At 47.6% G+C, this 20,846-nt stretch overlaps 1 protein-coding gene across 7 annotated transcripts in view; it reads left to right on the plus strand.

The window, feature by feature from the left end:
- The window catches only part of WDFY4 (WDFY family member 4), a 310,404-nt gene that overhangs the window by 33,895 nt on the left and 255,663 nt on the right, over nucleotides 1–20,846 (plus strand). For all 7 annotated transcript variants that reach the window (XM_032266899.1, XM_032266904.1, XM_032266901.1 and 4 more), the window contains 8 exons: nucleotides 6,687–6,801; nucleotides 8,124–8,230; nucleotides 10,283–10,417; nucleotides 12,903–13,092; nucleotides 14,494–14,683; nucleotides 16,437–16,594; nucleotides 18,124–18,576; nucleotides 20,625–20,729. In XM_032266899.1, the coding sequence (XP_032122790.1) occupies nucleotides 6,687–6,801; nucleotides 8,124–8,230; nucleotides 10,283–10,417; nucleotides 12,903–13,092; nucleotides 14,494–14,683; nucleotides 16,437–16,594; nucleotides 18,124–18,576; nucleotides 20,625–20,729 (1,453 nt within the window). The remainder of the gene's footprint in view (nucleotides 1–6,686; nucleotides 6,802–8,123; nucleotides 8,231–10,282; nucleotides 10,418–12,902; nucleotides 13,093–14,493; nucleotides 14,684–16,436; nucleotides 16,595–18,123; nucleotides 18,577–20,624; nucleotides 20,730–20,846) is intronic.

Consider the following 20,846-nt stretch of genomic DNA (forward strand, 5'->3'; position numbering starts at 1 on the left):
TTGTTCCAAAGCCATGCACACAAGGGATTTTGAATTGTCACTTCTGCTTGGAAACGGCCATGTCCCTAGGGTGTAGGGTCTTGTCTGACTGGCCCAGCCTCTTTATTGGTCAGACTCTGCATGGAAGGAGTGATCTACATCGTAGCTGGGGCTGGGTGAATCAGGCTGACAGCTATGTGTGTCTCTCCTAGGTTGCTGTCACCTGGTAGCTTCAGCCTCATGAGTCATGAGATTTGATAATGGGCATTGCCTTGTTCATCAGACTCCGTCAGAGCTACTTCTTCCATATCTTCTTCCCAGAGAAGAGCTTACCTTTAGCCTATCTGGTTTTCTCCCATATCTGACTCCTCCAAACACAGAGCAGGCATGATGAACTTTCCCCTATCCATGTCATTATTTATACTTGAATCTGCAGTAACTGCTAGGCAAGTACAAAGGTGGGCTTAGTTTGTGCTACAGTGAATCCCAGACCCACTGCCTCTTGAGTTGAAGAGAGGCTGCAAGGGTGCTAACCTACTCAACCTTTTGGCTACTCTCCAGGTAATAAGGAAGAACCTAATGGAATCTCAACAAACTGGAATCCCAAAAGGGAGCTGCCCTGAGGGGAAGAGTGAGAAATGGGGCTCTCACCCAGTATAGCAGGCTCCCTCCTCACCTAGGGTTCCTCACTCCTCTTCTTAGGTCAAAGAGTTCTTAGCCAGGGCAAGTTGAAGACTTGTTTCAATCCTGATCTAGGGTCAGATCCTTCCAATCCAGCCTTTTCCCCCTATCTTTTATTTCTTTTTAATATCACCCTGTTCTTTCTTTGACCTGTGCTAACCAATCTGTGTATTAGAAATGAGGCTAAGAGATGAAATGACACCCTGGGTTCCAACATGAGCAAAAGGCAGAGCCAAGACTTAAACTCAGGCACCCTGATGCCCAGGTGAGCGGCTGCTTCCACTGAAAATAGCTAGGAAATATCCAACAGGCTCTAACTAGCTAGCCAGACATTCTGTTCAGTGTTTACATGTCCTCACAATAATGCTGTGCTGTAGGTAGTATTTTTATCTTAGCTTTATAAGTGAGGAAGGAAAGGTTTAAGGATATTGTATAACTTGGCCAAAGCCACCCAGTTGTCAGCTGGGAGCAGAGCATCACCTGGGCAGTCTGCTGCAGGTCTGCATTGTTTACCACTGGGTGTCCTTGCTCAGTGCTGGGGTTCCTAGGATAGGGCAGATCTGGTTTTTCTTTCCTTATCCCATGACTCACTGGACAATAGCTTTGCCTGGCTAACACCTTACCTTTCCCTTCAGCTCAAAAAGAATGTCACTCCCACACATAGGATGTTTAGATTGCTGCTCTAGGATGTTGCAGATAGGGAGGAAGTTTTACTTCATCACACAGGAGAAACACAGAGCCAATGACTTCTGTGGTGTGCAGGGTAGTGCTTTTAAGAAAGACTCAATAGACTGTTGTTCTCTTCCTGCCAAGAGTCTTGGGCTTTGGTCTTTTGAAACCTTTCCCATCATAGGCTCTAACTTCAAAGGAAGAAGGTATTCTTCTCGCAAGCATGGGAAGGTTCTGGCCTTTGGAGGAAGAAAAGCACTTGAGGTTCTCACATTACACAGAGATATCCTGTAATAATAGAAATAGGGAAATCTAGAGCTACAGAGGTAGCCACTGAAGTTTATTCTTAGAATGTGGACTTTGAGAGAAAGCAGAAAGTAAAATAGAGAATCCTTAGCAATTTGTGTAAAATCTCTCAATGACTGAGATAGACAATCTCAGGGGTGGGACTGCATTGAAGAAAAGGGAGATGTATGAATGTGGTAGATTAGAGGTGCTACGAATGTGCTCACACTCCTCCCTTCAAGAGATGGGATTTCTGTATCCCCTCCCCTTGAATCTAGATGAATTTGTGATGACTGGGCTAATGGAACAGTGCAGAAGAGATATTTTCAGGCATAGGCCTCAAGAGACTCAGAGTTTCGTCTTCCTGTCACTTGGCATACTCACTCCTAGAGTCTAGCTGCCATGTTGTGAGGAAGCCTAAGTAGTTCTGAGTGAATGTCTGTGTGGAGAGGATCCAAGGCCCTGACCTTGAGGCTGCACTTACTGCTGGCTGCTAGCACCATCTTGCCAGCCCTTCCAAGAGCACATAATCTTGGAAGTGAATCTCTTAGCTCCCATTAACTGCCCTAGCAGAGTGGAGCACAGAAAAGCTGTCCTTGCTGAGTCTTGCCCACATTTCAGATCCACGAGCAAAATAAATGATTGCTATTGTTTTAAGCCACTGAATTTAGGGGTGGTTTTTCATGCAACAACCTGATTTCCCAGGTAACTGGAACAGTGGGTAACATAAGAAGGAATACATCCATTTCCTAGTATGGAGGGATTAAAATGAACACTAACTTAGTTGTATTTAGAGGTCAGTGTATTTGGGTTTTTGTGTGTGTGTGCATATGTGCACATTCCTGGGCTGACTATTCAGACAATGGTGCAGAGTTTATGGTGTTGACTATGGTCAATCATTCTTGTAAAACCCAAGTGTGGATCTAACTGATAATTGAAGAAGGATAAACACCATTAAGTAAAATACCAAAGATGATCAATAATTATTTTTAAGTGTGGTGTCCAAGGGGCGAGCAGGGTAAACACCCCTGTTTGTCCACTCCTGACTCTACCCCATCTTGGGGTAGAGTAAACCCTGCAACATGGTTTATTCCCATCATGGGGAAATAACATTTCTGCTGTTTTGTTATTTTAGCAAAGTTTTGATGCACCTTTTTTTTTTTTTTTAACAGAGAAGAGGGTCCACTGTGTCATACTAGCAGGGAAACTTCATGCAAAGTCTCAGACATGTTTTGAGCTCACTTAAAGACAAATCCCCCAAACTCTGCAGTAATGGAGTAATAATGACCTTTTGTTCATGCCGAAATACCAACCGTGTTCTCTTTGTCATTCAAAATCTGGGTTTTTCCTCTCATCTCCCCTAGAGCTTTTGCCATTCTTTATTTTCCTTTGGAGACCAGAGCATCATTTTCTTTCTCTTTCTTCCATGTGAGGGGACAGCCACGAGGCATGATGATGCAGCTTAGATAATGTTAGCAAATAAAAGTTTTTAAAAATATTGAGCAATATTCTCCCAGCATGTAAGTCCCAGTTTGGGAAAAAATTAGGGTCTTTTGGAAGCTGCTTTAACTCTTCGGGGTCCCCATGGTACCATTCGGCAAATGATTGGCTCTGTGCATCAAACAGCACCCCGGTGGCCTGAAAGAGTTAATGCAGCTTCTAAAAGTGCCCTTCGAGGTCCCAGGAAGGAGTCCGGGCCTTGGGAGATCTGGCTCAGAGTACAATTACTGTTCAGCTCACAGTGGCCCAATTTGCTTTATTGTAGAGTGCCTCCTGGAGTCCCACTGCTCCAGAGACGATATAGATGCTTCTGAGTCAACTGCCTGCAAATTGGTCTTTGAGGGGTTTGTCAGTGCAGGGAGGAGTTGCAGGGATTTGTTAGAAAGACATCATAGCAGAGTTTTCGTTTCTAGGGAGGGAAATCATCTTGCCACAGAAATTCCAAGTCGAAAGTACAGACGTTTCCTCTCCAGGGATTAACAAGTCTGAGTGGCAGCTGGCTTCTAGGTGACAGCCATACGTTTCGTAGATGTGTAAATGCTATTTGCGTATGTGCATTTGTGTGTGAAGTAATTCAAACCTTGACTCTGCCACCTAACTGATTCCTCTTAAACTCCAGCTCAGCCTCCGTTTCTATAAAGTGGGCATAATAATAGCACAAACCTCAAAGGCTTGTTGTGAGGACTAGCGGATCTAATGCATGGAAGTGTAATACATGGCGTAAGTGCTTGTCATAGCACCCAGGCTCAAAACATTTAGTCGTTGTTACTGTGTATCGTGGGTTTCATATTTGTTTCATTCACTTACCAAGTATTTGCTGAAGGTCTGCTATGTCCAATAGTGTTTAACAGTGATCTAGCATTTTGGTTGTTTTAGCAAAGTTCTAACCCACTACTTTAAAAAAATTTACATAAGAAAATGCCAACCAAGTCTATTTATAGGGTACAAAAAAATTCAGGTCCATACAAAATTTTGCTCAAAACACACGAGTACTCACAATCCAGTATATAATAAATAAAACACTTCAGATAAACTAAAGCTCCCTGTGTACACATTCTTTAGCTCATTTCCCTCCCTTAGTCCTCCAGTAGGGTTTCCTCTCTTGAATTTGGGTTGCCTCACTCTCTGGGTGGACGTTCACTTCTATTAGCTACATATCCAGCCATCTGTAACATGCAATCTAGCCTTGCAGGATTTAGTAGACTCATATTGTCATAACTTGTACAACTTGCTTTTTTCACTCAACATTCTATTTCTGGGATTCATCCATGTTGATGTATCTAGCTCTATTTTCTTTTCAGCACTATATAGTATCCTATTATATAAATATACCACAAATTATTCATTGTCTTATCAATGCATATTAAGTATTTTTTTTCCAGTTTTTCACAGCCACAAGTAATGCCCCACAAATATTTCCTGCCTAGTACCTGGGCCAGCATTTCTTTAGGGAATATACCTAGGACTGAAATTGTCAGGTGGTAGGGCATGTACCCTGTAACTTTATTGGATTAGGTTAAACCCTTCTTCAAAGGGTTGTTCCAATTGATACTCTGTTAGCAGCACATGGGGGGTTCCTGTGATTCCCTCCCATTCTGCTACATTTGGTATTGTCAGGTTTTTCATTTTTGCTAACCCAAAAAGTAGAAAATATTGAGGTTTCAATATGCACTTTCTGGATCATTAGTAATTTGTTATTTATTTTATCTTATGCAAATGACCTTTTTTATTTGTCTATTTTGTTCTTTTTGTAAAAAGCAGGTTGTTTGTCTTTTTCTTATCAATGTTTAGAGGTCTGGATACCAATCCTCTGTCAGTGGCACACATTGTGAATATTTTCTCCCAACTTGCGGCTTGCCTTTTCACTTAGTTTATAGTATCTTTTAATAAAGAGAAAATTTTTAAAGGTTTTTATTTTTTAACAAACATAATGCCACAGCAAGACACACATTAAAAATGTTTTTCCTCTTGGATTTTGAAGCCCTTCTCATCTTTCCTAGATGGAAGAACTCAGATTGAAAAAGAGCTCATTTGGGCCTTGGGGCGGGAGGTTAATTGAAAGTGGACGGTGAGTGGGGCTGAGTGGAAGCAGTGCAGCAAAACTGCCTTCCTTGGAGGCCACGGATGCCCGGAATGTGCACAGCAGCTGATCCTTCTGGTGGAAACCAGTGTTGGGGAATCTCTCCAGAACTCAAGTCCTGGACCAAGGGCAGTAACTCCACCCTGACCACTGGTCTGGAATGAGCCCGTCTCATCACAGGGCTAGGAAACTTAGTCCTACTCAGTCAGTTCCACAACACAGTAGAACAAAGAGAAAAGGCTCTCTGCCCAAAGACTTGGATGAAAATCAGACTTAACAAACAGGACTGCTAGAGAAATAGGGAGGGAACTCTGAAAAGAGCCTGGCACTTCAAAAAGAATTTTAAAACTCATGACTTCTGCTAAATAGTATCCTAAATAATAAGGGGAAAAAGTCTGCAGAAAAAAGGGACCAGGTGGGATAGAAATAAAGAAGGAGCAGATAAGAAAGAAGTTTAAAGAAATTGAAAAAGAGAAGGTTAAGAACAACAATTTGGACTGGAGAAGAATTTTTTAAGCCTGGAATTAAAACCAGAAAATGAAAGAATAGATTGAGAAATTTGATTTCATAGGAATTTCAGATTTCTGTATAGCAAAACTGAACAATAACAAATTAAAAGACAAAATGACAAATGCAAAATAACTGCAGTTATGTTATGGGCCGTCTAACATTTTTTTAAAGATACAAACAGCTCTTTTAAATAAACAATAGTAAAAACCCTAGTAAAGTAATAGCCTAAGAGTGAAAACAGACAATCAAGAACGATGAAAAGAGGTTTTCCACACTAGAAATCGAAAGGCTGCCATTGAGATGAGATATTTTTTCTCTTCTGAAGTTTTCCATTAAAGAAGAACGGGCACAGCGATGCTCAGTTTTGCTGAGGGTGTGGAGAAATCTGTCTGCTCATGGGAGGCCTGGGGAATCTCATCTGGTCAACTTTGTCTGGAAGCCGAGTTAATAATATGTACCAAAGCATTAGAAAATAAAAGCACACTCTCTAACTTGCAATCCCACTTTTTGGAATTTATCTAAAGGAAATAATTGAATGACTAAAATTGGGTTATCTGTACAGGACTTGAAATTGTATATGAGGAGCATCAGTGAGACACAGAGGTGGCTGGGTGAAGGCTGAGGGAGGGGGAGACCTGGAGAGGCACTCCCGTGCTCCCGTGGGGGCAGCAGGCTCCTGGCAGGGCCATCCACTGATGCCAGATGCAGCAGGCTGTGAGGAAGGTGGTGGACCGGCTCTGCATGTTTGACATTTCAGGGGCTCGTGTTCAGGGGGATGTCTGCGCAGCTGGAGACTTTGGAGGCATTTGTGTAGGGATGGTGGTTGGGGCTGTGAGGGTGGGTGATGTGGTGGTTTTTTGCATGCCCCTGGGAAAGGGAGTTGAGCCATCAGCTTGGGCTGGTGAAGGGTGGCATGGTGGGCAGTGCTCATGCCCTGCTTGTGGCATTGCCATCTCTGACTGAGACCCATCTGTTGCTTCAGGCCTGGGAACACTCCGTGGGGATAATCTGCTTTCCCAGTCTCCAGAGGCTGGCAGAAGATGTGTCCGACCAGCTTGCCCAGCAACTCCAGAAGGTCCTTGTGGGGAAGCCTGCAGGTAAGAGCATGGAGGTGCTGGCAGGCCCTCTACAGAGAGCAGTGCAGCCCTGCACACCCTCCCAGGCCCCTCTGCTTTCGCGTTAGCTAGAGTGTTGCCTGCCAAAGAGCAGGAGGGCCTCACTCTGTCACTGAGTGCCTTGGGGACCAAGGGAAATGCAGGATGCGGGAAGGGGGCTCGGGGAGCTCTGCTGCTTCCAGGACATATAGACAAACACACACACACATGCTGCACAGAATACATTATACACAAACACACATAGACATACTACACACAGTTGTTGCATACACACAGACACTACACACAGATGTCATACACAGATACGCAGACACACAGAGACACACACACTACACACACAGGCACACGCAGTACATTATACACACACACACATAGACACTACACACAGACACTACACATAGATGTCATACACAGATATACACAGACACACAGAGGCACACACATACACTACACACACAGACACTACACACAGACACTATGCACAGATGTTATACACGGATACACACAGACACACAGAGATACAGAGACACACACATGCACTACATACACAGACACACTACACACAGACACATACAGAGACTACTCACAGAAACTACACACAGACACACACTATACACATGAAGACACACCCAGAAACACTACACACAGAGATACATGTAGGCACGCACACACACAGATACACCACAACATAGACACACACACACACAACATGCAGGGGACCGTGGTCTCTGGGAGTAAGTGCTAGGATTGAAGATGCACCTGTGTGTTTGGTGGAGCTCTTGGTTCTGAAAAGATACAGGGGCCAAAGTGTGCATCTCTCGTGGGGCCTCCTGACTTGCACTCTTCCTCTCATGTGCACTGGTCCCTGGAGGCAGGGTAAAATTTCACACTGGCTGAGGGCCAAGGGTAGGAGGAACTTCTAAGGGGAAGAAATTTCTCAGCATGGTGTAGATTTCAGGAATTCTTGCAACATAAGGGACTGTGTGATCCAAGAAGTAGGGGAAGATTCTGGATTGTGAGAAATCCAATAGCTGAGGAGCTTGTTCTTTCTCACTGGCAATCAGGAACCACTGTTGGCTACTAAACAGGGACAATGGTGTGAAAAAGGCTGTCTTCCAAGGAGGTTAGTCTGGCAGGGTGTGGAACGTTTAGTAGAGAGGCAGGTGGCTTTAGGGACGTGTAGGCAAGATGCCAAAGTCCTCTACAGATGCTCAGGCACATCTCTTGGGAAGAGGGGATCCTGGATGGAGACGAAGCTGAGTGGGCAGGTCGCTGTATGCCCTGCTGGTGACACTGTCTTCCAGAGCAAGCTCGGTTGGCGGCTGGGCAGTTGCTGCGGTGGAAGGGGGACATGGATCAGGATGGCTACTTGCTCCTGAAGTCGGTGTACGTGCTCACGGGGACAGACTCGGTGAGTTTCAGGCCATCGGCCCCCACCCTGGGCACTGCTCATCCAGGTGCAGAGGAGGTCCAGCACAGGGCGGTGGCATGTCCCAAAAGGGCCTTTCTTTTCATAAAACAGATTTATTATTTCTCCTCCCTCCTCCCATTCTGGTGTAGAACGTGGACTTCAGAGCTGGAAATTCCCACTTTCTCAGCTGACAAGTTGTGTGTAACTGTGGGCAAATTGCTTTACCTTCCTGTCCCGTGGTTGCATTTCTAATTTTAGGATTGAGGATAATAACACCTCTTTTCTGGGGTTAGTGTGGGATTGCTAATGGCTGATGTTTATTGAGTACTTCCTACACGTGGGGCAAGGCTGGGTGTGTCCCAGACATCATCAGTGAATCCTCCCAAGGACCCTCTGAGTCAGATCACCGTGATGCCGGTGAGTGATGAGAATTCAGGCTTACCTACACTGTGCATCTGTGGTCTGTCTGACTCCAGATCCCATGCTCAGAGCCACTGTTCTTTGTTTCTTCCTGTTAGGGTCAGCCTGAATGATGTACCCTCTAAGTATCTGTCCTGGCCTCGCTTAGAGATGAGGCATTTCCTCTTCCTTCCCTTCCCACTCATGCCTGCTGCATGCCAGGAACAGCAGAGAACCAGGGTGGCTGCTGCCCTCAGTGTAATTTCTCCAAATTCTTCCAGCCTCTACCTGTTACCAGTTCCAAAGCTGCTTCACTAGATGAACCCAGACATGAGATGGGCCTTTGCAGCCATGCATGGAGGGGTGACAGGAGCACATCATGCAGTACTTGTCTGGGGTCGGGGGTGGTGTCTGACCTGGGAAGTTAACTGAAGGGAGGACCTCCTGAGTCTTCTTCAGGTAAACTGCCTGCACCACTCTCAGGCACAGCAGCCTGAAGCACAGCATGAGGGCTCATCTCGTCTGCCCCTGGGGAAGGAGTCTCTGCCGTCTGATTGGTGACACATTAACCTAAGGGCGTGTTTTTCACTGCCTGTGCATGGTGCATCATGAGTGAGGTGGGGGAAGGACAGGGAGAACTGCCCTGATGGGGTCAAGGTTAACAAGATGTCAAATACATGGAGGACAGTACCTTGCACTGTCAACCTTTGGGAGGAAGGCTAGGACCAGCAGCCTGCGTCTAGTCCTGATCCTGGTCCAGACTGTACATTCATCGTTCTCTTTCTCTGACTTCCCCATAGTGTCTGTCAGGTTAACCAGTGGGGTGGGAAGTTGCATGGACAGCGTTCCATAGGTTGACCTCACAGGTGCTCATATGTGCACGTGCACACATGCATGCACATACACATGCATGCACACACACGCGCACACATACACACACACACACAGAGGCTGCAGCTGAAGTAATCCCACTGGAGCTGCAGGCAAAGCCCCAGGAACAAAGACCCCAGGAAGCTCCTGGGAGGCTGGTCTCCATCTCTGCAGACTTCCTGTCCTCTTGACTTCTGTCTGGCAGCCCTGAGCTATTTAGTTGAGATGCTGGCTGATTGTCAGTCATCACCTATTAGACTTTTTGGACCTTGATGAGATCTGTTGGGGATCTAGATGAGAGGGCAGGAAGGGGCCTGATCAGGTCCTCACCTCTGTGGTTCACACACATATTATCAACCTCCCCTCCAGACTGCTTTCCCTTCCTAATCATGAGTCCCCAGACCACCTCCTAGTCAGGAGGCCCCGGACCACAGTCACCCAGTAGGATTTGCTAGGAAGCCCTTGTATTCTAATCTCTACAATCCCTCTCCTTTTCCCTCCTTTCTACCCACCCTCCCTCCCTCCCTTCCTTTCTTCCTTCTTTCTATCTATGAATCTTATAAAGGAGCTATGGAGCACATAGTAAGCACTTTATATAAACTTAATCATCACAGCCACCCTAGGTGCATCCTCTGGTTGTCAGCATTTCACACTTGAGGACTGGATCTTAGAGGGACTGTCCCCCAGCCCCACTGAAATGGTTGCAGGGGCCTGCTCCTGGGTCCGGGCTGACCTACTTCTGCTGCCTTGCTACCTGGGGTCACATGTGCTCTTCTCTTGCAGGAGACGCTGGGCAGGGTTGCTGAGTCTGGGCTTCCAGCCCTGCTCCTACAATGCCTTTACCTCTTCTTTGTCTTTCCTCTGGACAAAGATGAGCTTTTTGAGAGTGATGTTCAAGTTCAAAGGATGTTTGTGCAGGTGAGTTCGAGGAGGACCTCCATCTCCCTGGGTCAAAATTTCACTTCGGGGACAGACTCTCCGATGCTTCCTGGAGATGTTTTTATCTTTCTCAGCCCTGGTTCCCAAGCTCCTCTGATCTCCCAGAGGGTCCAGCCTCCCCTGCCCCTCACCCCCCACCCTCATGCTCTGCACAGCCTGCATGGTTGGAAAATGAATTGCCCCCTCTTCTCTGCACCTCATCTTGTCCCTGTAGCACTGCCCCCTCCCTTGCTGTCTCCCAGAAATGTGGTCCCCTGCCCCTGCACTTAGCTCCCCTGCACCCACCCAGCTCCCCTCCTCCAGTCTGCATTCTCAAGTCCTGCCCACCCTCCCTGGCATCTGGAACCTCCTTTCTGCCCCCTTCTCCCCTGTTAACAAGCACAATCTGCCCCACTAGCTAAACAGTAGCCGATTTTTTCTCAGTATAAGCTTTGTACCCACCCCTGTGCCATGACCTCACGTGGGTCACCTTCATGAGCCCTCTCTGTCATCCTAGGATACATCTGTAAGTAGTGTTGTCATCCTCGGTCCATACAAACTGAGGCATGGTGAGTGAGCATGGGGTCTGGGGTCACAGAGGTCTTGGGTGGGGCTGAGATTGGCACTCTTGAGTAAGCTTGCATTTGCCTGTTCTCAGCACCTTTTCCCTTCCTCTCAGAAGATATCTCAGGCCTCTAAGTATCAAACACGATTTCCTCCTGTCATTCCCCATCTTTCTTCTTCTCTTTGACTGACTAACTTCTCACCTTCTCCCCCTGTCCACTTCCGGGCAGTTTTTGCTTTATCAGCTTCTGAGACGCTGAGCTCTCCAGAAAATTCTTCCTGCTCCCTGAGCTTGTGAGGGAGGGTACGGAGGACCATGGGGCCTGTCACTATGTGTCCAATGTCTGCAGTGTCTCACACAGAGCAGGTGCTTGTGAGTGTTCAGTGAATTCCCAAATGCAACTGTCCATGGTACATACATGTCCACGTTAGCATCCGCATTAGACAAATTCCCAAGCCTATTCTTCATTTCCAGAGGGTAGTGCCTGAGTTCTGGCAGGTTCCATTAAAGTGGGTTACCCTCTGAGTTGCATTTGTTGAAATGTAGGTGTTAACTGCTTGTATGTAAATCATATTCTAAGTGGAGGCCAGGACACTGCACCACGCTCTTTCACAAATGTTTACTGTGTGGCTTTTAGGTGCCCTGCAGGGAAATAGTGCAGGGTCTGCCTTTGAAGTCCTGTGTGTGTGGACAGAATGTGTGCCACAGGGAATAGACCACGCCTACATTCCTCAAGGGCTTCTGTTACTTTCACAAAAATATACCGAGCCCCTACTGTGCGAAGCTCTACGCCACACCTACGGTTACTGCAGCAAGCATTGGGCTTCACTTTGAGAGGTGACAGAAGGGTGAAGAAGCCAAACAAGGGGAAAACGATCCAGAAACAAGTGTGTAGTCAGCAATGAAAAAAAAAAAAAACAGAGATGGGCTTTGCTCTGTTGCCCAGGCTGCAGTGCAGTTAGCAATTTTTTAAGTGCTATGTAGGTAAAGCCAAAGGTGTGCTGGGCGATGAGGGTGAGAGGCCGTGATCTGTGTTAGAGAATCCGTGAAGTCTGTTCTGAGGGCGTGGCATTTAAGTAGAGAGCTGAGGGTTGGGAGGGTCAGAGGAGGCAGCCTGGCCTATTGGGGTGGAGGAAGTGGAAAGAAGCAGAGAAATGGCCATGCAAGCCCAGGCGCAGGTGAGACCTTGGTCATGTGGCCACACCTACCTGCAAGGCAGGCAGGGAAATGGGACCCGCAGCTGAGGTCCACAATGTCCAGCTTCTCTCTGTATCAGCCTAGAAGGAGCGAATGCCTTCATTCCCATGGAAGGAGCTTGTGATATTTGCCACACTGGCAGCAGGTCCTGTTGGACCACCGAGAACCCAAGGGAGTGGATAAAGTGGGTGAGAAGGCAGTGCTGGGATTTTATCCCACGTGGAGAGGAAGATTTTGTAAGTCCCTCTGTTAGCCATCAGGAAAGGGAATTGGTGGAAACAAGGAGCCCAGTTAGGAGATTATATGCTGACTCAGTGGTCTTAGGGAGAAGTAGAGTCTGAGTGTCAATGAGGAATTCTGAAACACTTCCCTTTTTAAACAGCTCAGGGTCCTATTAATTCTATACCTTAATTGTGGGTGACATTTTTCGGTAGTTCTATTAAAAAGACACAAAGTCAATTGCTTATTTATTATTCTGATTTGGAAGGGATAACAATTACTTGTATAGGGCTGATGCAGTCACATTGGAGCCCCAGGCCCTGCCGCCCTTTCCTAGGGGGCTCTGTTGACCTGCTGGTCTAGAGCAGAGGGTGACCCCATGCAATCCTATCCTTCCCACTGAGACATACCCATCAGTGCTCCAGAGAAGTAGGGAACAAATCTGTCTGAGGAAGGAGGCTTCCTAACCAGGCCTCCTTGGCTCTTTGTCTTCTTATTTTTCAGATGTTGCTCAATATTTGCAGCGACTCCCAGGGCCTGGAGGGACTCCTCTCAGGAAGCGAGCTGCAGTCTCTGCTGATTGCCACGACCTGCCTTCGGGAGAACAACTGCTGCTTCTGGAAGGAGCCCACCTTCTGTGTGCTGAGAGCAATCTCCAAGGCCCAGAACCTCAGCATCATCCAGTACCTGCACGGTATGGCCTGGGAGACTAGGTGTGGGCTGTGGGCCACGGAACGGCTTCCCTTGAACTCAGAGCAAAGGCTGAGGGATCACTTTCTATGAGATGTGGGGTGCTCTTGCAGCCTCTCTATAGAATTCTGGGACCAAAGAAGAGATGAATGGGCAGCCATGCCCAGGAGATAATTCTACATTGCTTGGCTCCCTTCATAAAAGTGCTTTTCTTGTTCATTTTGCTGCTCTATTGGAAGAAGGAGGGAAAGAGGATCTAACTGTGCACATACTACCAATCAGACACTGTGCTGTGCCCATTTGTACATATGTGTACAAACAAGCATTTGTGCTTGTTTCTTTGAGATAGCTCTTAATGCTATTTTGCAATGGGGAAAATAGAGATTAAGAGTAGTAGAAGAATATTTCAAGGCTATTCATCTGTTGAAGAAGAGAATGCAATTTCAAACTTAAAGATGCTTGATTCCAGCACCCTGATTTCTATCTTAGAAACCATGTATAGGGGTTAAGGCCAAAGACTCTGGAGACACAGCCAGGAATGGACTCTGGCTCTGTCCTCGTAGTTGAGTGAGCGTGAGCTCAGGCACTTAACCATCAGGATGCCTCAGTTCTCTCATCTGTAAAATGGGGATAATAATACTGCTGATCTTATTGGATTGTGATTCTTTGCGGCTCTTCTGAGTCCTCACAGCTGAGAGGCTGAGCTTGTGTTATCTCATAGGTAGTTTTTCTGATCCACTGGATTGGCTTCCCCAGTACTCAGAAGAGGTTTTTCTTGATGAGAGATTTCTAAAAGCGGTGATCCATCCAAATGCAAATCTGAGGGCCTCTTTCTTTAGACTCAAATCTTTCCCTGGCTCTGGCACCACTCTGGTGCGGTAGCCATTAAGTGCCACGACTGGGCCTTCTAAAAATAAGCCACACCCCTTTTTCTCTCCCTGGGCTACACTTCAGTGTTCCAATCCTCTGGCCTCTTCAGTATCCAAAGCACCCCATCTTTTCACCCACTGCCTCCCACGTGTTCATACATCCTTCCCTGAACTTTTCATCAAGATAATTTCTGCTCAGCTCCAGCATTGTCTCCTCGAGGTCTGAGATGAGCTTTGGTCTTACATTTTACATCTCATTACCTAATGGACCTGGACTCTCCCTCCTGCTGAGAATTAGGGACAGAGGGCTGAGGGGCTGCCTTCCTCTCCTGTGTCACCTGCTGGGCTTGCAGCGTGTGGCCGTCAGGATGGCACTTTCTTTGGGGCAGTCTTCTTGATCCAAGAGCCAGCAGAACATGTTTTGGATTAATTCCCATTCATGTCCTGACATGTTGTTTGAAGTAGAGGAGGGAGGTGGACCATGGCAGGGAAGCTCTTGCTTCTGAGCTTAGCAGGTCTGTGCTTCCCTCCTGCAGCCACAGACTGTGTCAGGCTCTCCCTCCAGAACCTCTCCAGGCTCACGGACACACTCCCTGCCCCCGAGGTGAGCGAGGCTGTAAACCTGATCCTGGGATTCGTGAAGGATTCCTACCCCATCTCCTCCGCTCTGTTCCTGGAGTTTGAGAATTCAGAGGGCTATCCTCTGCTGCTCAAGGCGTTACTTCGGTAAGTGGCTGGCTATGTTTGGTGGGGGGAGAACACAGGACCACCAAAGCCCTGGTCCTCAGAATCATTGGGGTGCTTTGGAGGAAAATAGATATAGCTCCATAGAGCACAGCCAGATAGACCTCTTATTGCAAAAGTGATTCATTGTGCAGAGAGGTATGGGACCACTTCCTTAGAGAATCAGCCTTTTTACGAAGTTTACTTGTAGGCACCTGTCACCTGCATGTCTGTTGCCCTGATTTTCACCAATCAGAACTCAAACAGAAGCCCTGACTGTTGGAGAGCTTCTGGTGCTGCTGTTAGCTGCCCTGCCTGTGTGCCTGAAGGGCTGGAAAGGTCTGGAAATGAACCACCTTCAGGAGCAGCTGTCCCCCAATGACTGAAGGAGCTGATGGGTGCACACCCAACACAGCTGCCCTTGGGTGGGCTCACTCTGCGTGGCCTCCAGAGCACCCCAGAAGGATTAGCTCCGGTGGCCCCATGAGGTGCTTGCTTGCTAATGCTCTCAGACTGGTTTCCTTCCCTTCCCTGTCTCACATGGCCTCTCCGCTACTGGTGTCTTCTGGGATCAGCTCCCAAGTGAACTACCTCTTTCTGAAATCCTTGAAACATGGGAAACCCAAGCTCAGACACTGTTCAGCAGGGGCTGGGCTGGCTCCGCCTTACTTTCCACTCTGCCTTGCCGTATCATCTTCGGGTGGGGCCCAGGGATTAGAAAGAGCCAGGGATGGAAATCGGAGAAATGCTGTGATGGCCCAAACTCTACTGCTGCTCTTGGGGAAGCCGCTTCAGGGCAAGGCCACCTGGGCTTTGCTCGTCGAGTATAAGACACCCTTCTCCTCTGAGGAGCTACTACCGCACCTCACACCCTTCCCTGCAGAGCCAGGCCTTGAGCCTACATGTGGTGACTTGGATGAGGGAGCTGAAGTCCGTTGGTCCACTGAGAGTCCAAAAGGATGCGATTAAATGTCAATACCTTGCACTTTCCTCCAGAGCGATGCTAAGTGCAAATGCCCCGCTGGGCATCCCACGTTTTGCATTAGTCTGGGCTGTGACCAGCTGACTATGACCTCCGCAGAGGTCTGTGTCATAGCATTTCCTGAACAATTTTTTGGTTCATTGGGTGTTGAGTTTTCCCCAGACTTCTTGTAGAAGGCAGGGGAGGGGACAGGAGCCTGGTCCAGGGAGTGCCAAGGAGGTCCCATGTGGGCTCATTGGCTTTCCTTTCTGCCTTAAGTGAAGCCACGCCACAAGCACTTTTCCTCTGGAAATGGCAGGGCTGGAATAAGACTTGAGAGGCTTTCTCCACAAGAGGAGCAGGACAGCCACCTGCTCATAATCAAAATACAAAAGCCACACTCAACCTTTAAGTAGGATCAAGGAAGTCTATTTTCCACACCCTTTGGTTGCAACGTTGAACTATTATATTGCGCTCTCATTTGGGAGGTGCCCTGGTCTGCCGATGCCCTAAGCATATGTCTTTTGGGGGTCCAGCCATGGAAAGTGACTTTCCTGTGAGCAGATGCTGTAGCTTTTCACAGGCTCTGAATACACTTGTTTGGATCTAAGAATGATGTCTGCAGAGTGGTGTTTATCCAGGGTGCTCCCTTGCCTCTGACTTGCCTCAGGTGCAGACTGTGGGGTCTTCCTTAGCTTGCAGATCTGCCTTGCCTCTGTCTCCCCAAGAGTACCATGCACACATGTGGCTGCTCCATCCAGGAAGTACAGTTTGCTGACCTCGTCTTACCCCCAGGTATGATGGGCTGACCCAGAGTGAAGTGGACCCGCACCTGGAGGAGCTCCTTGGGCTGGTGGTGTGGCTGACGACCTGTGGGAGGTCAGAGCTGAAGGTGTTTGACAGTGTCACTTACCCTCAGCTTGAAGGCTTCAAGTTCCATCACGAGGCATCTGGTGGGTCCTTCTTGTGTCTGGGTGACCGGAAGAGTCAGTGCTGAGTCCTAAGAAGGCTACAGAGGGTCTTCTCCTGATTTTTTGTGTCCCTTTCAATGGTGCAGTAGACTCTGATTATGCCACAGTCTTTGGGGAGGTTATGAATGTCTCCCATGAGACTTGGTGGAAACACTGCTTAATAAAGACAAAAGACTTTCTCAAATAATGGAGGCAACCTCTAGTTCTCTTCTTCACCTCTGGTGTGATTTACCCTATAACATTTGCTTATATAATGGGGGCTGATGGCCCTAGAACAGCCATCCAGGCTCAGAGTCTGTGACTTCTCAGTACTTTGAGACATTGATTGACTGATGAACTCAATTAGCAGGCATGGATACTTTCTGTGTGGCAGGCACTCTGCCCCATGCTGGGTGCCAGTATGAACAGGCCAGGTGTCTGCTCCCTAAAATTCCTCTGTAGAGACTGTCACACATCCCTGAACCCTAGTCTGCTGGAGAATTGGCTAAGAAATGCCAATGACCTGAGGCACAGCCATGGCCTGAGGTGGCTCAGTCTGGAAATCCTGAACAGAGGGCCTACCAGAGGGAGTTTTTAAGGCTAAGTGTGGGTTGTCTAGGTTCTAATGCAGGGAGAAAGCTTAAAGGCAGAAATGACAGCCTGGGGAATAAATGGTGGCCTGGATGGCTGGGTGAGTCTGGGAAATTAGAGCTGCTACAGAACAGACGCAGGGAGGCTGTACTGCTGCAGGGCTCAGGTTAAGAAGGGCCATTGGATGGGATGCAGCAATGCACAGGGGCGCAGACATAGTTTAGGCAGTGCCTGGATCAGAAAGGGTTTTCATAAACATCTCTGGTGTCTGAGGCAGAGAAGGCTGGAGGCAGGGAGCTTTCTGACAGTGTCCCCTGGGGGAGAGAGAATGAGGCTTAACCTTCAAGCTGGAGGAAAAGGTGGAAGTGGGTCAGGAAAGTGTATTTATTTATCAGTTTGTCTAGAAACAAAACTGATTCTGCCAGTAATCTCCAACATCATTTAATTTTAATCCATTGAAACCAATCTTCCTATCCCAATGCTGTGCAATGGACATAAAATGCCAGGCATGTTCTATTATTTTAAATGTAATTTTAACTTTCAATAAGAAGAAATAAGTTAAATTATTTTTGATAATATATTTTATTTAACTCAATATATCCCAAATATTACCATCTCAATGTATGGTCAATACAAATGGTTGTCAATAAGATATTTTGTGTTATTTCCTTTGTGTTATCATCTTTTTGAAATCTAATGTGTACCTGACCTTCACGGCACATGTCAATTCAGAGTGGCCACAGTTTGAGTGCACCTTGGACTATGCCACACCAGCCTTCGTCGCACCCCAGGTGGCTGGCTTTTCTGGACTGATAGGCATGTGCCCAAAGGAGTTAGGACACAGAAACTTCAAATGGCATGTCCTCTTAGTAGTGAAACATCTATTTGTAGAAACAGGCAGGAGAAATGACTTGCAAGGTCATTCTTGTTTTTCTCCTCAGGGGTGACTGTTAAGAATCTTCAGGCCTTCCAGGTCCTGCAGAATGTTTTCCACAAAGCCAGTAACTCTGTCCTCTGCACACAAGTCTTGTCGGCCATCAGGACCATGTGGACCTGGAATGCTCGAAACTTCTTCCTGCTGGAGTGGACCCTGCAGCCCATCTCACAGTTTGTAGAGATCATGCCCCTGAAGCCGGTCCCTGTGCAGGCATACTTCTTCCAGCTGCTGGAGGCCCTGGTGTTTGAGCTGCACTATGTGCCCCACGAGATCCTGCGAAAGGTGCAGCATCTGATCAAGGAGAGCCCTGGGCCGTCCTGCACCCTCATGGCCCTGCAGAGCATCCTCAGCATCGCCGGTGGAGACCCGCTCTTCACTGACATCTTCCGGGACTCAGGGCTCCTGGGCCTGCTGCTGGCACAGCTTCGGAAGCAAGCCAAGATCATGAGGAAGTCAGGTGCCACTGGGCACATCGGGAGGGATGGGCAGGGGTCACTGTCAGCCAGGCCTGGTCTTTGGGCCAACCTGGCTGCCCATCAATGTAACAGAAAGTGAGCATGCCCATTTCATTGAGAACTGTGTTCTTGGGGCACATAGTTTCACCAAAAACAGGCAGCCTCCCAGTCTTCCCCATGAAGAAGTGAAAGGGATGGGTGAACTTGGGGCTAACTCAGGACTTGTGAATTCCCAGGTTTTAGGTATCTCTTGACCTAGACATGTGTGAGTGTGCAGACAGGGAGACTACAGGAGTCTGAGAGGTCCTCAGGAATGGGAGCTTGGAGAGGCCTGGGGTTTGGGGGCCCTGCTGTGATCTGCTGGGACACAGCTGCCTAGCTCACGCTGCTCACTTTGCACTGTTGACTCAGTGGTCTCCCACTGGGAGAGAGCTCCCTGGGGTCTTGCTGGCCCAGCATGTCCCTCCAAGTCTTGGTGCCCTGCTGGGCTGTACACCTGTGGCTCCTTGGCAACACTCCCTTTCCCCTAACTTGGCCCCTACACCCTGGAGTCTCAGCCTCTGCTGCTCCCCTGGGGCTTTAGGGTCTCACGAGGGTGCATGGTGGCTCAGGGGTTGGGTTTTTGCCCTGCCTCACCATGCCCCCCACCACATATCCTGCTGTAGTCACTCTACATGGTGGTCTTTAACTCCCATCTCCACTGACTTTCCAATAGGAAGCAAAGTTTGGAAGCTCCTTCCCCAGCTCCTCTGGTCTTTCCCTCAGTCTGTCTATACCTGCTGGTCTGGGAAATCATCTTAGAGGAGGGACACCGGGACACAAGAATCTGGACGATTACCTCTCCCCACCTTCCCTCCTCTCCTTCTCCTTCTCCCACTGCACTGGCTGGAAGGGTCAGGGAGCTCTCTAGCCTTTGGCTGCTTCTGGAATTCTGCTTCAGACTTAAGCCAAGGTCACCAGCCTGTTTCCTGGGCCTCTCTGAGGGGACAGAGCTAAGGGCTGGAATCCTAGCCATGCTGCTGACAAACTGAGTGATCCTGAGAAATTTTCTACTGCTTAGTAACTTCTGGCCTAAGGTCCCATCATGAATGAAGTTAATGTAGTGCTTCCCCTGCTTTTCTTCGTGTTTAAATGAGAAGCCTTTTCACAGTCTCTGTCTAGTGGTTCCGTGTTATCTTAGCTGGTATTGCTTTTCGGCAGCCTATCACTGAATTTGCTTTTAAATCCAAAACGGAATTTTTTTTGCTTTTAAATCCTAACACTGAATTTGATTTTAAATCCAAACTCATGATCATTCCTAGGAGAATTTGAACTCTTTTGTGAGCTCACGCATCTAGTCTTACTTTGTGCTCTCTATTGTTAAATGTATTTTGTTGTTTCTTAGATGCTCTGTCTCTTGGTTTATAAACTCTATTTTCATTCATTCATTCATTCATTCATTCATTCCCCAAATAACATCGAGCTTCCAATATGTGTCAGGCACTTTTCTGACATGGGGATTCAAGGTGAATATAGAGATCTGGTTTCGCCCTCGTGGCTCTACTGGGATCACCTATTTACTCCAGATTCTCTTGAGCTTCTCCATGGCTCAGGCATAAGCAGGCAGTCATCCCTCCCAAAGATGAATGGCAGACCATAAAAGGGGTCAAAGGAAAAGTCAGAAGGCAGGGCTCTGTGTATCATCTGGGGCAATGCTTCTCAAAGAGCAGTCCCTGGATCAGCCCCATCAGCATCACTTGAAATTGTCAGAAACACAAATTATAGAACCCTGTCCAAAAACTACTAAATCAGAAATTCTGGGGATGGAACCCAGCATGAGGCTCTGGGTTATAACAAAATAAGCCCTACAGGGAATGCTGATGTGCTGAAGATAGAGAACCCCTGATGTAGGGGGTAATTGCCTTCTATCTTACTAATTGGGATACACACTCTCTTATGATGAAAGCATTATATTCACATCTCCTTAAGAGGATAGAAAGCTGGAGTCAGAGATTTGGGGTCTTATGACATGTGCTTCAATTTTTTTTTTGTTGCTTCTTCAACATGGCAGGAAACAAATTGTCCACTCCTGGTATTCAGGATCCGGAAAGAGAACTCACCTGTGTGATGCTGAGGACTGTACTCACACTTCTGAAAGGCTCAGTGAGAAATGCAGGTAAGGATGGTGCCAACTTCACCTCATCACTGCTTTATGTCAGTGTTCACAGGTTATATTCAAGGAATAACCAATACACAGCGTTAGCTGTGGTTAATGTCCATCTGCTGGATGATG

This window comes from Sapajus apella, unplaced genomic scaffold (genome assembly GCF_009761245.1).
Source record: "Sapajus apella isolate SASKATOON/1434 unplaced genomic scaffold, GSC_monkey_1.0 scaffold161, whole genome shotgun sequence".
In the NCBI taxonomy this organism is placed as follows: domain Eukaryota; kingdom Metazoa; phylum Chordata; class Mammalia; order Primates; family Cebidae; genus Sapajus; species Sapajus apella.